At 54.1% G+C, this 14942-nt stretch overlaps 2 protein-coding genes across 2 annotated transcripts; both read left to right on the top strand.

Annotated features, from left to right (window-relative positions):
- The first annotated feature begins 1863 nt into the window (after positions 1-1863).
- On the top strand, positions 1864-5061 carry HOXC9 (homeobox C9). The gene is made up of 2 exons (XM_055248554.2): positions 1864-2429; positions 4145-5061. The coding sequence occupies exons 1-2, from the start codon at positions 1892-1894 to the stop codon at positions 4387-4389; spliced, it is 783 nt and encodes a 260-aa protein (XP_055104529.1). The 5' UTR covers positions 1864-1891; the 3' UTR covers positions 4390-5061.
- A 5596-nt stretch (positions 5062-10657) lies between these two features.
- HOXC8 (homeobox C8) lies at positions 10658-14419 on the top strand. Its single transcript, XM_055248211.1, has 2 exons — positions 10658-11387; positions 12742-14419. Exons 1-2 carry the CDS (start codon positions 10952-10954, stop codon positions 13032-13034), a joined length of 729 nt encoding a protein of 242 aa, XP_055104186.1. The 5' UTR covers positions 10658-10951; the 3' UTR covers positions 13035-14419.
- The last annotated feature ends 523 nt before the right edge of the window (positions 14420-14942 follow it).

Raw genomic sequence — 14942 nt, 5'->3', positions numbered from 1 at the left:
GTTGGTGCTGCCAGCTGCAGCTGTCTCCCCCCAACTTTCCTCCCCCGGAACACACATACTATACACACTATCCCCAGCCCTTCTCCACCCCAGAGGAGAAAGATCCACAGAGACGCAGGAGAAAACCATCCCCCGCCCCCACCCCTGGCGTTTGGTCCCCTCCTGGGGACAGGAGAGGGAAAGAAGGGCAGGCATGACCGGGTCTGGGAAGACTCCTACTCTGCTGCCTCCAGAGCCTGCATCTCAACCTCAGCTCCTGTCTATTTTCCCTGGCCACAGACTGGGACTCTTCCTTTCTGACCCTGAAATTGCACCCCTCCTTCAAATTCACTCCACCCTGCCTAAGTGCACCATATCTCTGGGGGCTTCACCTGTCCCTTTCTCCCCACCCCCCAGCCAACCTCCATGCCCCCTCTTCTTCACCCACACTGATAATTTCTTACTTGACTAAAGCCCCCCTTTACTACACCACCATGGGACAGTCTGATGCAAAGCAGAGGGCTGGGCACAAACCCTCAATTGAAGGAGGAGGGTAGCAACCAACTTATTGGGGGGAGGAATCCAAGTTGTCTGATATTCCTCTACAGTCACACTGCCCCCTCTGGAATTCCTGCATCCGACCCCAAAGAAGTTGCTTTCTCCCGTTCCTCCGTTGCTTTTTTCCCGTTCCAAAAACAGCCTACAATTTTATATAATGAAAGACACATTTATGAACAATCAAATGATCCTCATAAAAATTTTATTGAAGGACGTAAAAACAAGCTACTTGCCCACGACCGAGGTCGCTCTTTTGCCTTGCCCGCTCTCACCCTGGCTCTCTGCAGACAGAGCCCGGGAGTGACTTCTTTTTTGGGGGGGTGGGGGTGGGGAAGTGTCGCAGAGATGGAGTTGGGGGCAAAGGAGGGTGCGCAGGAAGATGGGATGGGGACGCCCCACTTAAGTTGTGCAGATCTCTCCTACACTTCTTCAAGCTGGCAAAGAAAGATAAATAGATATAGACAATAAATTTAAAATAAAGGCGCCTGTATATCTGTGCCAAAGCAAAGAGAAGACTTCTGAGGCTGCTGATAAAGGTGTATGAGATCCTGAGGTTCTACCCCTCCCACCCAGGGACCACCTTCCTCAGGCTTCTCCTACCCCAGATTTGGGGGGCAGAGTTGGCCAGTGGCAGAAGAACGCTCGCCTTCCCTCCTTCCCTCCCTGTATCTCAGCTTCCCCAGTCCCCTCCCACCCTCCCTCCCTCACCGCCGCTGCTGCTCCTGAAAGAAATACATACATACACACTATTTAAAAACGCATTTTTAAAAGCCACGTTCCGAACTGACAATCGCTGATCTCGGCTCGCGCAGAGACTGCGGGAGCGTCGGGGCCGACAGAGACGGATTACGTCAAGAAATAGTTCCTCCACCTACCTCGGTCTGCCTCCCCGCCCCTGCGGGGCTCCCGCGCCCAGCTCGGCCCTGGGGGTCCGAGAACCCTGGCTTCGGGGACTGGCATTTTCACCCCATTAAAAAATCCTCATGGTTGTGGGGAGGCCATCTGCTTATGGGTGGACATGGGCACAGGGGCTTCTCAGATGAGCTAGGAGCCGTCCTGAGAGGGTGACCGGTGCCTTGGGTCCAGAGTTCCGGACCCCCAGGAAATCGCAGGTCGCGGGGAGCAGCAGAGAGAAGGGGGTGGGAGAGGGGGGAGAAAAGCAAGGAAAAAAAAGCCCCTGCGCATTGATCCGCGCCGTATTTTTGGGTAAATACGATCACGTGGGGGCCGGGGAGCCAATGAGCTGCGGGGAAAAGGCTGGAAAAATAATTACCTGCCTTGATTGTTCTGTGAGCAGATAAAAAGTACATATACAGTTCATACAATAATCTTATGTATGTAAAACCCCGTTACGATGTCGGCGACGGGGCCCATCAGTAACTATTACGTGGACTCGCTCATCTCTCACGACAATGAAGACCTCCTAGCGTCCAGGTTTCCGGCCACGGGGGCTCACCCCGCCGCCGCCAGACCCAGCGGTTTGGTGCCGGACTGTAGCGATTTTCCGTCCTGTAGCTTCGCGCCCAAGCCGGCAGTGTTCAGCACGTCGTGGGCGCCCGTGCCCTCGCAGTCGTCCGTGGTATATCACCCGTACGGCCCCCAGCCCCACCTCGGCGCCGACACGCGCTACATGCGGACTTGGCTCGAGCCGCTGTCCGGCGCCGTCTCCTTCCCCAGCTTCCCGGCCGGGGGCCGTCACTACGCCCTCAAGCCGGACGCCTACCCCGGGCGCCGCGCGGACTGCGGCCCAGGCGACGGCCGCAGCTATCCGGACTACATGTACGGCTCGCCCGGGGAGCTGCGCGACCGCGCCCCGCAGACACTGCCCTCGCCCGAGGCGGACGCGCTCGCCGGCAGCAAGCACAAAGAGGAGAAGGCCGACCTGGACCCCAGTAAGTTGGGAGCAATTTTCCTTTACAACCGGCGCGGGAGGGGAGGGGAGGACGGGCGGGGGCAGCCGGATTACAGCTCTCCCGAACCGTGCAGGGAGCGCGGGAGAGGGGTGAGGGGGCGAGGACTCAATAAAAGCGAATTACCTTGGGGAGCTTTCAGGGGCAGGAGGTCTGAGAATGGGGCCCAGGGAGACAGGTTGGGAGAGGGCTGAGGGGAGCTCCTCTCTCAGGAGCTGGCTTTGATGAGAGACCCCTGCCCCCTCCTCCCAGCCCAGGCTTTTTGGCTCAGTCACCACTTTCGAAGAAGGGCGGACAAGGCCAGGAGATGGGGCTGGGGGCGAGGTTCAGTTTATGATTTGAGATGGGATAGGGAAGAGGTGAGCAGGACACTGGGGGCACCCAGAGGAGATACCCCCAGCGAGAAGAATGACCCCTGCTTCCCAGTCAGCGTGGAGGTCCTCACCCCACTAGAGATTCATAACAGAAGGTCCATGGACTTCTCCCCCAGGAGCACTGGGTGAGGGGTCTGAGGTATTTCGAAGCCTGGGAACTTGGAGAGATCAGGACTTTCAAAGAGAAGTGGGGACAAAAGTGGGGTCTGAGCCTCCTTAAACTTGAGAACCCTCTTCTGAGGGTCTTGGAGGGGAAGGGTTGAGAATGGGGATCAGGGATGAGGAGTGGGCATCTCCCCAGATTAGAGAATTCTACACACACACACACACACACACACACACACACACACACACACACACGCACTCCAATCAGGGAGACAGGCGCCTTCTGAGGATTGCACAGGAGGGCTGGGCGGGGGTGGGGGGGTCAGGTGGAAGCTGCAGGGCCAGAAAAAGGGGAAAGAAGGAGAAACAGCAGGGGAGGGGGTGCAGACCCCTGGGTGTGAGGAAGTGTCTGGGGGAGTCCCAGGAGGGGGCTGCAGGAAATCTTCTCCTCCAGCCCCATAAGGGGCCAGGGCCTAATTATACCCCTCTGAAGGCTTCCCTCCCTGCCCTCAGCTACTCCCATAAACCTGAAATTGGAGGCTTGGCTCCTGCAGAGCTTGTCCTGGGGCTGGCAGGAGGGGGGCACTGGAGGCCAAACAAGAAAACTAAGATATAGGGGAGCCTGTCCCCAAGGCCAGCAGCTCTCTGGGGAGAGGAGAAAGACTTTTCCCGTCTCAGCATCACCCTGAGAATTCGCCTCAGCAGGGTTGAACTCCAAGCGGGAGGAGGGTGCTGCAGAGGGTGGTGAGGGGTTTAGTGATTCTCAGGGTCAGGAAGCAGAACTGCTAAAATTTCAGGACTTGGTTGTGGGCTGGGAGGATGGGAGGGGGCAGAGGAGGAGGGAGGTGGGGAGGAGAGAGACCTTGCTATAAAAATAAAAAACAAGAGAGAGAAGCGTTTATGGGCCTATGAAACGGTTGGGAATTTGGACTTTTTTATGAGGATATTCTCAAATTACTACTCTTGAAGCTGAGGACCAGACTGGAGGGGCTTTGATAGCTTTGGATTTCCTACGGTTTTAGCTGCTGGAAACTGAAAAGGGGGAAGCTGGGGAGGGTACAGAGTGCAAAACGAGGAAGGAGGAAAATTCCTAAGGCAAAATGTGTCCAAATTCAGGTTCAGTTATTGCATTTGGGGAGCTAAGTCTGGGGGTAGAGTAGCAGAAGTCCTGGGCTGGAAAGGGGCTCCACTGACCCCTGCTTGTGTTTGGCCCTCCAGGCAACCCCGTGGCCAACTGGATTCACGCCCGCTCCACGAGGAAGAAGCGCTGCCCCTACACCAAGTACCAGACGCTGGAACTGGAGAAGGAGTTTCTCTTCAATATGTATTTAACCAGGGACCGACGGTATGAGGTGGCCCGGGTTCTCAATCTCACCGAGCGGCAGGTCAAAATCTGGTTTCAGAACCGAAGGATGAAGATGAAAAAGATGAATAAAGAGAAAACCGACAAGGAGCAGTCCTAAACCCTGCCCAGCCTGCTGCCTCAGCACAGCCAAGGGAAAAACAAAAACCCCACAAAATACCCCAACACAGGCGGGGGAGAGACGAAAAAGAAAAGGAAAGAGCAAGATAGAGAAAAGCCAATCAGCTTAAAAAGGAAACAAAGGAAGGGGAAAAGAAAACTCTTGCGATTTGGGAGGGTTCAGTGTTGAGATATTGGTGTTTTAGAGTTAGTTCTACCCAGCGAGGAGGAGGCGGGGAGAGAAACTGCGTTCTCTTTCCCCAGCGCAACCGAAATAAATGACACACACAAATGTGATTTTTTTCCTCCTTTCTTCAGAGAAGCCAGTACTTGAATCGCTATATTTCTATTTTTTTTTCCCTGTATCGTATTTGGTCCAGGCCATCCCTCCCCGGGCCTGGGGCGCTCTGCGTGCAGATTTTGTACAAAAAAAAAAAAAAAAAGACACACACACATACATGATAATGATTCCCAGCCCAGGAGCTGAGGGGCGAGGGCTGGGAACCATGCCGTGGGCTGGGTCGGGCCCGTGCAGGCCGGCGCCTTGGGCTGTACATAGTGTTCCCTCTCATCCCCAGCGTTCGTCCCCAGCGTCCGTCCTGTAACGTGCTTCTGTTTGTTATGGTAGAACAGCCCTGTGTTAATATATCGAAGTCACTTAAAAAACCAGAAACCCAACTGTATCCAGTTCTCGTTATTTCTCCTCCCTATGGTTCCCAGTCTGCTGTTGTGGAGGAGGAAAGTGCTCAGGTCGTCTAGTGGAGGCTGGAGCCAGAGAATGGGCTCCTTCTACCTTGGAAGGGCAAATGCCTGCTGCTGCTTCTCTCCAGTCAGGGAGGGGTGGGGGGGCTCGGGGTGGGGTGGAGGCTGCTGAGGCCCAGGCCCAGCTTGTGCTTGCCCTGGCTGGCTGCCTACAAGTTTCCTGGTGGCTAGATGGAGTGCGCGGGAGAGGCACGGCATGAATGGCTTTCTTTGGCTGTAATTAATTGTAATAATTTATGAGTACATGAGATCGGAGGGAAGAGATAGGTGAAGATGAAAGTTGGGTGCTGGGTGAGGGCCCAGGCTGGATTCTTGCCTGGCTGCATTGGTGCTTTGGTGCTTCTAAGGATGGCTGGGAAAGAAGGCTAGGAGGGGGTGTGTGACTAGGAGGAAGGCCAGGCAGGCCTCAGGGAGCAGGACAGGCACTGGGGACTGCGGTAGAAGAAAAACTGAGAGAGAAGAGATGGGATATGGAAGGAGAGAGGAAAGAAAAGAAGGAAGAAAGGAAAGAAGGAAGGAAGGAGAAAGATGGCAAAGCCAATACAATCAGAATTAGATGTAGTTTCTACTTCTCAATGCAGTCTCAGCTCCTCGCTCCCCTTCTAGTTCTTTTCTTCCCAATCTCTGTCTCCCGTACTCTGGTGTTTAGTTTGAATGTTTACCTGGGGGTGACTGGGTCACGCTGTGCAGCTGCAGCATTTCTGGGGGTTGGTGTGCCCAAGGCCCAAGGAAACTGGCCAGAGATTAGCCAGGAGTGGGGTGCTCCCTGGTGGCTGTGGGACCCCAAGCACAAAGATGTGGGGATGTGTGTGTAACAGCCCGGTGGGGCTGATCGGCTGTACTGCACCCCAGAGCGCCTTCCTAGAACCAGCAGTTTTAATCTGCTAATCAGAAGCAGACACAAGCTGCCGGGTATGCCTCGGCCCAGCGCCCCCTTTCTCAGAAATCCCCCAATCTGGAAACTATTAAAATCAGACTGCTTGAAATATAGTCCTTTAATATCTCAAGCTGCCCATTCTGCCAAAGGTACAGGGTGTCGCTCTGAATATTTGGGGGATACTCCGTGAAAAAAAAATAGAGACCCCAGCCCATGTGCTGCTCCCCATAGCATCACCTTACAGGATGGTGAGACACTTGTAGGGACCAGCCCCTTCCCCATCATTTGAATCTCCTACTCTCTCTTTCTATTAAAAACTCCAATTTCGGTGACTGGAGGAAGGTAGGAAGGGGTGAAAATTTTGTTTCGATAATACTGGGGGGCAATCAAGTCGCAACAAGGGACTTCGCAGTCGCTGAAGCACCAGCTCCTCTTTCGAGCTTAGGAGACCACCTCCCCAGTTGCAGAAGCATTGTTTTCTTGGTCCATTTGAAAGGTGCTTTGCCTATAGTTTTTCTCCTTCCTCACACCTCTCTTTGACCATTTTGCTGTTCTGGAACTCTGACTCCTGTTCCCCACCCAGTGGAGGCCAAGACACCCCTCTCTCCCCTGGTCGGGAGCGCTGGGATGCGGGCTTCTCTCCCAGACCCAGAGCGGCGGCGTTTCCGGGCTTCCACCCCGCCCCTGCTCCCAGGCCCTGTCGCCTCCCCTCAGCGTCCATCAGCGCGGCCTGCTTCCTGCAGCCGGCCTGAGCGGCCTTACTGCGGGCAGGAAGGAGGGCCGCGGGCTTGGAGGACCCTAGGAAAGCATGGGATGCAGAACGGGCCTACCCGGCCCGGCCCACTGTTCAATCCCAGCCCAGCCTGCAGGTCAGGACTGGAATCATTTTTTATTCGCTATCATTTACGAATTAAAACAACAACACAACACGCATCTGGGGAAAGAAATGAAAGCTGGGGGTAGAGAGGGGCTAGCAAACGCCCTCTTCCCCTCCCACCTCTCCTCTGCTCCTTTGTCAGAATCACAAAACCCTGAAGGTTGTTCCACTTGGGAAGGCAGCGGATAGGTACATTTCCGCAGCTCCGAAATGCCACTTTTATGGCGCTGTTTGTCTCCCTGTTCTGGATTCTGAATGGGGCCGAACAAAACATCAGCGCGGAGCTGGCTAGACGTCTGGGCTTAATTGTTTTATGGTTTAAATAAGGTGGACACTTTCCTTTGAAATCGGATTATAGGAATGTTTTGTCTATGGCCCACGGAGAACAGGACCTCACTGGCTGAGAGGGAGAGGTGGAGAGCGCGCGCGCGAGAGGGATGGGCTACAAACCAGGGGTCAAACAGCCTGGAGAAGTCAGAGTCCCACCCCAAAGTCCTGCAGGCGGCGGCGGAATAGTCGGTGCGGGGCCAGCATCAGGGTAAGAGGAGGGAGGACTTTAGGGTGCGCGCCGCGGGCAACGGTCATGGGAGCCTCGGGGCGTGCATCCGCTTTCGCGGAGATGTTCCAAGCCCAGAAATGCGCCTGAATGGAGGGAGATCGCGGCAGTTGCTTTGCTTAGAGTCTCTTAATTGGAGAAGGGAGGGTAACAAAAAGAGAAAACAGTGTGGAACCTTTCACAGGGTTTTATTTCAAGAACTTAGAAAACAAAAGAACAGCAGTCCTGGGGCAACTGCCTTGCGGGGAATCTCTCTCCTGCGCACCCATCTGGAGGTTCCTTCCTCCCACTTTCCACCTTTGGGTCAAGCCTGGGACCTCTTGTTAGCTTTTTCCCAGCCGGACTGCATTGGACCAAAAGGACGCGAGGTGGCGCTGTTGCTCAATGTTAGAGGCGGCGGTGTCCTGGGCCGCCCTGGCCGCACTGACATTTGAGGCCCGGCCCGCAGCCGCTGCGAGAAGGCCCCGCGCCTCGGCCGGCCCGGCCCCACTGGCTCTGAGCAAATCAATCCTCTCACCTGCGAGGTGTAAATAATTCGCGAGGGGCAGCGGGAGGTGGGCCCTCGCTCTGGCAGCGGGCTCGGAAGGCTCAGGAGGGCAGGCATCAAAAATAATCGCTTTGTGGAGGAGATAAGTGCAAAGCAGGCAGCGCGTAATTAACACAAAAAGGCAGAATGACCCGGACAAACGAACATAAATCCGTGGTACCTATGAGGGCGGTGCTGGCCTCGGGGAGAGGGACAGAGACGGCCTTGGCGAAGATGGCTGCTTTCTGTTCCTTTATTTCCAGGCTCGGGGAGCGAAATAAACCAGATAACGTGTAAAAGAAAGCAAACAAATGAAAGAACGGTGAGGGACCCCCAAAAGGGGAAACCAAGTCCGACCAGGGGTTGCGGGACTGGTGGGCTCTCCGGGCAGGCGGCGGTGGCGGTACACTCGGGACAGTCGCATTCCAAGACACAAAGGCCCAGAAGAATAGCCCTCTGGCAGGGTTTTCGCTGGACCATAAAATGTCGAAATATCCCCCCACCCCACCCCCTAAATGATAAGGCGCAGGCCCCAGAGCGGATCCAGCCCTCTGGGCCTCCTTTTTACAGGCTGGGAAGAGAAAGTATTTATGACAGTCTCCAGTGACCCAGATGCTGGGAGCCCAGAGTCCACTCTGTTCATCGCAGCACCCGAAGAGCAGGCTCAGAAATGGCAGGGCTGGAGCCAAGGCTGAAGCGAGCTATGGTAGGGGTAGAGACGCCCTGTCCTGACCCCTGCTGTTCTGGGCCCTAGGGAGGCCTGCAGCCCTGGCATAGCCCTCTTCTGACCCTTCCCTCTTGCTGCTCCAATGCCAGAGTTCTGGGTGTCTAAGAGTTTGGGCAGCTCCTGAGATGGGGGTGGGATTCCCCAAATGCAAGGGATCCTGGAAGGAGCTCTTGCTGCCTGCACCAGTGAATCTCCTTTGGGAATTTGACAGAGAGTGGCCATTTCCCCAGCAATTACTTAGATAATAGAGGGACTGGGTTGGGTGGGGGGAGGTGTTCATTCTCTCTAAACCATCCTGCCCTGAACCGCCATTCCTTCTTCCATCTCCAGAGCTGGGCTCCCGATGGGGAAGGAAAAGGTCTGGTTGCCTAGCCGCCTCCTTCCTCATCCAACCCTGAAACCCCCAGGATGTGGAAGAAAAACAGGTAGCATTTTGCTTTCATAATGCAAAGACCTAAAGATGCATCTGTGTTTGTCAGGCCTGTGTGCATGTGTGCCTGGGTGTGCACATGTGCGTACAGTGTCTGTGAGGTGGCAGGGATGCTTCCAGTCATGTGTGTGCTAGTTTACACTGAGCATGGACTTGATGTGTCTCAGGGTGAGAAGTAGCACATACAGTGTGTGTGTGTCCTGAGTGTGCTCCAGAATTTCCTGGGTGTAACAGCCTCACACCCTGGTGAGGGAGAGGACTGGAAAAATAATTCTTACTCGTCTTTTTCATTCGTATGCACACAGCACGCATGTATTCTCACCTTCTCCCTTTTTCTCTCTGTCTGTGTTAAGCCCAAATCACTGTACACACTTATGGCCAGAGAAGGGTGCTGATGGACTAAGGTTCTTTAATCCATTAGAATTAACTTGAATGTATTCAGTCTTGGGGATGGGGGAACCCTCCAGAGAAAGTGTGGATAAATATTTAAAGAGTGTCTGTGGACAGTTCCCATCCACATCCTGGCCTGGGCAGCCTGCCTGGGGAAGAGGGGGCTGCAGTGAAGCCAGGGGCCCCACCAGGCTGAGCTGGCATTTCCTATGGCACGGGGGTATGTGGGGACAAGTAAGAGGCCTGCTCCAGTCCCCTCCAACTCAGATGCAAATAGTCTCCTAAGAAGAAATGTCCTGAATCAGCCCAGCTAGAAACCAGGAACACACAGCTGCCCTTTCCTTTTAGTCTAGCAGCTTTGCCCTCAGAGCCCCTAGCCAAGCTTGTGGCCATTGCCTGGGTTTCCTGCTCCATGCAGGGGCTGGTGTCTGAAGGGGCAGTGTGGCCCTGACTGGGTATATGGAGTTTTCCCCAGCCTCACCGCCTCTGACCCTCTCCTCTACCCATAGCAGGTAGCAAGAAAGTCTCCTGGATTTAAGGAAGAAGACAGAACAGCTTTGGACCCTGGGGAGGGGCCAGGGGATGGAGGGTCTGATGCCTGAAGTATTTGGGGGTATGGTGTGCTGGTTCCTCCTCAAAGTCTCCAGACTTAGGGACCCCCTAGGGAGCCCATCTTTTAGGTTAGGGGCCCTGCTCTGGCTTGCAGGTATTCATCCCCTTGGAGGTCTTTTACCTGTTGAGGTAACCTGGGTTGACCTGCTGGCTCAGGTATCTCTCTTTCTCTCTGAGAAGAAGGAAAAGAGAAGCGAGGTTGGGGACGAGAGGCACCTTCACATCTAAATTCATACCCTGGAAAACTGGCCCCAGCCATTAGCTGGGGCTGGCTCACCAACCCCCTACACACACCACACACCCCCATCCCTCCCCCTCTCCTCTCCTCCCTTTCCTCCAGGTCCCCCCAGCCCTGTACCCCTCAACCCCCGCCATCTCTCTCTCTCTCTCTCTCTCTCTCTCTCTCTCTCTCGCCTGTCTTCATGTCGTGGATTGATGAACGCGAATCGCGTGTAAGCGCCGCCACCGCCGAGAGTCTGAGGAATTCGCCTGGGCTGTTAAAGGAAAGAGCTAAGTGAGAGAGCGCGAGCTCTACCTACCGACAGTGAGGAGCGCCGCCGCCGCCGCCGCCCGCTCGCCGCCCGCCGCCGCCGCCCGCGCCCCAGCCCCGGGAGCTCTGCTGAGCCGGCCGAGCTCAGCACCGAGGCGTCCCCCAACCTGCCCAGCCCCCAGCCCACCAGCCCAGCCCAGTCCCGGGGAGCCAGCCGGCCTGGGGTTCGGTCCCGGGGGGAGGGGAGTTTCGGGGGTACCGGGCGGGGTACTCGTGAGCCAGAGGGGAGGGGCCCGCGGGTTTTCATGTACCCAGCATGAGCTCCTACTTCGTCAACCCCCTGTTCTCCAAATACAAAGGCGGCGAGTCCCTGGAACCGGCCTATTACGACTGCCGGTTCCCTCAGAGCGTGGGCAGGAGCCATGCGCTGGTGTACGGGCCCGGCGGCTCGGCGCCCGGCTTCCAGCACGCTTCGCACCACGTCCAAGACTTCTTCCACCACGGCACCTCCGGCATCTCCAACTCAGGCTACCAGCAGAACCCGTGTTCGCTTAGCTGCCACGGAGACGCCTCCAAATTCTATGGCTACGAGGCGCTCCCCAGACAGTCCCTTTATGGGGCTCAGCAAGAGGCGAGCGTGGTGCAATATCCCGACTGTAAATCCTCCGCCAACACTAACAGTAGCGAAGGACAAGGCCACTTAAATCAAAACTCGTCTCCCAGCCTCATGTTTCCATGGATGAGACCCCACGGTGAGAAGCCTTTTCTCTTTCCCCCTTGGTCTCCCGCGCTCCGGGGTTTTCCCCCCCTCCCTCGCCTCCTTTTTGTCTGCCCTCGCTTTTTCTCCTGGCTTTGGGGTCTCTCCTGCCCCACCCCCGTGCCTGGGTGGGTTTCTTGAGGTTGGGAAGGCTCCGCTGGGGCGGGGCAGAGAGGGGGTGCCTAGAACATTTAGGGGATTGGGGTGAAGGTGGGGGAAAGCTGGTGTGTGGCCGCAAAGGGTTAAAAATCGTTTTCTCCATCTCTGTCTGTCTGTCTCTCTCTGACTCTCCCACTACCCATCTCTAAAGTCAAAGTTGGGGAGGTGGCTGGGAATGGTACCCTGAGTAGCCTGAGACTGTCAGCCTTTGGAACAAACCAGTTTCTCCAGAGGCAGGGAGCCTGGAGTTCAGGACACTGGCCAGGCTGTCTTGGGGCAAAGGGAGACCCCTGTTTCTCTGCCCTAGCCAGAGAGTGGTGAGACTCTAAGGACAGGCTCTCTGGCTCTCTAGGGCACCCACAATCTCCTCTCAGAGAACCAGCCTGAGGGCCACTACCCCAACTTTTCTGTACTTCCCCCAGTTGGGAGAAGACAAGGGAGCCTGAGAGGAGGGGGGAAAGAGTGCTCAAAAGGAGAGGGGCCATAGAGATTAGGGGTCCCTGAGGTCCAGAAGACCCTAGCCACCCCCCCAATCAAGGACTTGTGGGGTCTCCCTGAGACCTGCAGAGTAGCTCAGGTCATGAGCCCCTCCAAGGGTGGCCCCTTATGGCCCAATTTCGAAGTACAGGGGGAAGCGATAAAGCGACAAGTTCCGGCGGGGATGGCCCATGATTTATTTGCTGGTCTCCAGTTAGCAATCAGGCCGAGCGGTGATACATTCCAGCAGATCAATTATTTTTCTTATTGGAAAAGCATTAGGCAGAGAGAGGCAAGGAGAGGGCAGTGGGCAAAGCCCCTCTTCTTTACCCCCAGCTTTTTTTCCTTTCTTTTGGAAACACTCTGTCCCCAGCCTTGCTCACTAAATGCCATGCTGCACTTGTAAACAAAGCTGCAAAGACCAGTTCCTAGGATTACAGGCCTGGTGGGGGGGATTCTACAGGGCTCCCCCAGCCCCTGAAAGGCCCCAGTTTCCAAACAGACCCCAGCCCCCACCCCCACCCCACCTCCCAAGGTGAAGCCAAACCAAAACAATTCCCCAACTTTCCTGCCCTTGTCTGCCTTCTGCTCTAGCCTTTTCATAGAGGGGAGGAGAACTGAGATCAGAGAGGGGAGTTTAGAGTGGGAAGAGTGGCAAAGGAAAACCTAGCCCCCACCCAAACGTAACCAGACTGGGGTTTTCTTCTGTCCAGCTCCGGGGAGGCGCAGTGGACGGCAAACTTACAGCCGGTATCAGACCTTGGAACTAGAAAAGGAGTTTCTCTTTAATCCTTATTTGACACGAAAGCGTCGGATTGAAGTCTCTCATGCCCTGGGACTGACCGAGAGACAAGTGAAGATCTGGTTCCAGAACCGAAGGATGAAGTGGAAAAAGGAGAACAACAAGGATAAACTGCCGGGAGCCCGAGATGAGGAGAAGGTGGAGGAAGAAGGAAATGAGGAAGAGGAGAAAGAAGAGGAGGAAAAGGAAGAAAACAAGGACTAAGCAAAAAAGAAAGACCCCCCCCCCTTTAGCAACTCCCTTGAAGTTTCGTTTTATGGTAGCAGATAAATTGAGAAGTTTACGACTGTCATTTGCTTTTATAGAGAATAGAATGACACTCACAACTCTAACTACCTGTCAGATACTTGCAGCTCTGGTTTTATTACCTTTGGACTTCCCCCGCTCTTTATTTGTTTGGGGGCTGGAGGGGGGAGACCGAGACACAGTGGAAAGTTCGGACTCTCTGTCTCACTCCTTGCCCCACACACACTTGTCCCTGCCCCCACCGCTCTGGGTCCTTCTGGATTTTAAGATCTGAGACCTGGCCTCCATGCTCCTCGGTGTGTCTCTCGCCACACTCCCACCTCCCTGCTTCTCTGGTATTTATGTGAGAGGGGAGCCCCCTCGAAATGCAGAAAAGGACTTGTGGTTTTGTTTTTATGCTAAGGCTAGTGTACTAGATGTACTTTTTCTAAAAAGGAAAGGACAGAAAAAAATGAAGAAAGGAAAAGAAGGAAAGGAAGACAAATGTAAAGAAATAAGGAAAAAAGCAAGGAATATCCCCTTCCCCTACCCCTCCCCAGGGCTCCCTGCTTAGAAAAACCCCCTTGACTTTCTCTAGGAACCTGATGGAAACCTGAAGGAGATGTGGGTCTCTCCCCTCCCCCCATTTCCAGAAGGGTAGATAGGAGCCTGCAGTCACCTCTAAAATCCTACCTAACCATCCCATGGTCACTCGGGCCCATGCCTTCCTCTCCTTCGCTGTTTGATTTCTATTCTGTTGGGCCCGGCTTCCTCTGAGCTGCATTAGTGTTAGTGCTCAGAAATCACCATAATCATGAAAATGATAATAATAAATCTTTAACATACTACCTAAAGGGAACCTGCAATAATCTTGAAAAAGAAAAAGAGAAAAATTTTAAAATCCTGCTATAGGAGAAAAAAAGAGAAAAAAATAAAAATCAAAAAAAGAAAGAAAGAAACCTCCAGCGTATTTTATCACTACCTATAGAAAGAAATCCTGCTTTGAGAGTATTCGTAATGCGGTTTTGTTGTCGTTTGTTGCTGCTTATTTCACTAAGAAAACCCAACAACTGAGACTGCCTAGCCCGCCGGTCCCGTGCGCTTTTATTGTGCTTCTAACCCCAGTAGAGTAGAACTAAATTGCACTGAATGTATAGTTAACTCTGTCTTGAATTCTCTGTTTATGCAATGTGCTCGAAAGGAAAAAAAACGTTAAAAATATATCTATAAGAATAATTTTTTGTCATTTGTCTTTATGTCCAGCTATGAATGTAGATTTTGTGTCCCGACAGCCCTGTTCCTGGTCCAAGTACTTTGTATTGTATACGTGAGTCATAATAATAAAAAAAAGAAGAAAAATAATAGAAGCTGGAATGACTTGCTTTTTCTCCACAGCTCTTCCCCATTCTCTACCCTCTCTCTCCTTATCCCCCTGTCCAACTCTCTGGAAAAGGTCTGCTTCACTGCTCTGGCTTTGGGGTTGAGAAACTCAGGAGGAGAGAAGCCTGGGAATTGAGAAAGCATGCTGGCCTGGGAGGGCAGGTGAAAGGGGTGAGGGTCTGAGAGGAGGAAGAAGAGGAACAGTCCATTGGTTGAGAGAGGAAGGAGTCTATAGGTATGCCCTTGGGGGAATCTTGGCTCCAAACAAAGTGGGTTTCCAGATGCCAGGATCCCAGTGGGAAGAAAGATTTCCTCATTCATCCACCCTCCTCCTCCTCAGCCTTGGGCTGGGCCCAGACAAAGAATCTGCCCTATGCAACTATGACTTTTTCTTCCAGGGTCTGGGGCTGAGGATGAGATAGTGGGGTTCCTTCTGATCTCCACATGCCCCTTGTGGCCAGACCTTAGCACCCAGCACCCAGCACTAGAATAATGAACCGGGTGGGG

This window comes from Symphalangus syndactylus, chromosome 17 (assembly GCF_028878055.3).
Source record: "Symphalangus syndactylus isolate Jambi chromosome 17, NHGRI_mSymSyn1-v2.1_pri, whole genome shotgun sequence".
Taxonomy (NCBI): domain Eukaryota; kingdom Metazoa; phylum Chordata; class Mammalia; order Primates; family Hylobatidae; genus Symphalangus; species Symphalangus syndactylus.
This window is presented reverse-complemented; position numbering and strand designations above follow the sequence as displayed.

Bases quoted from the DNA above. Each gene is read 5' to 3' on its own strand.
- HOXC9 (XM_055248554.2), top strand. From the start codon at position 1,892: ATGTCGGCGACGGGGCCCATCAGTAACTATTACGTGGACTCGCTCATC. The intron at 2,430-4,144 runs GTAAGTTGGGAG...TTGGCCCTCCAG, and splicing joins GAAGGCCGACCTGGACCCCA to GCAACCCCGTGGCCAACTGG.
- HOXC8 (XM_055248211.1), top strand. From the start codon at position 10,952: ATGAGCTCCTACTTCGTCAACCCCCTGTTCTCCAAATACAAAGGCGGC. The intron at 11,388-12,741 runs GTGAGAAGCCTT...TCTTCTGTCCAG, and splicing joins TCCATGGATGAGACCCCACG to CTCCGGGGAGGCGCAGTGGA.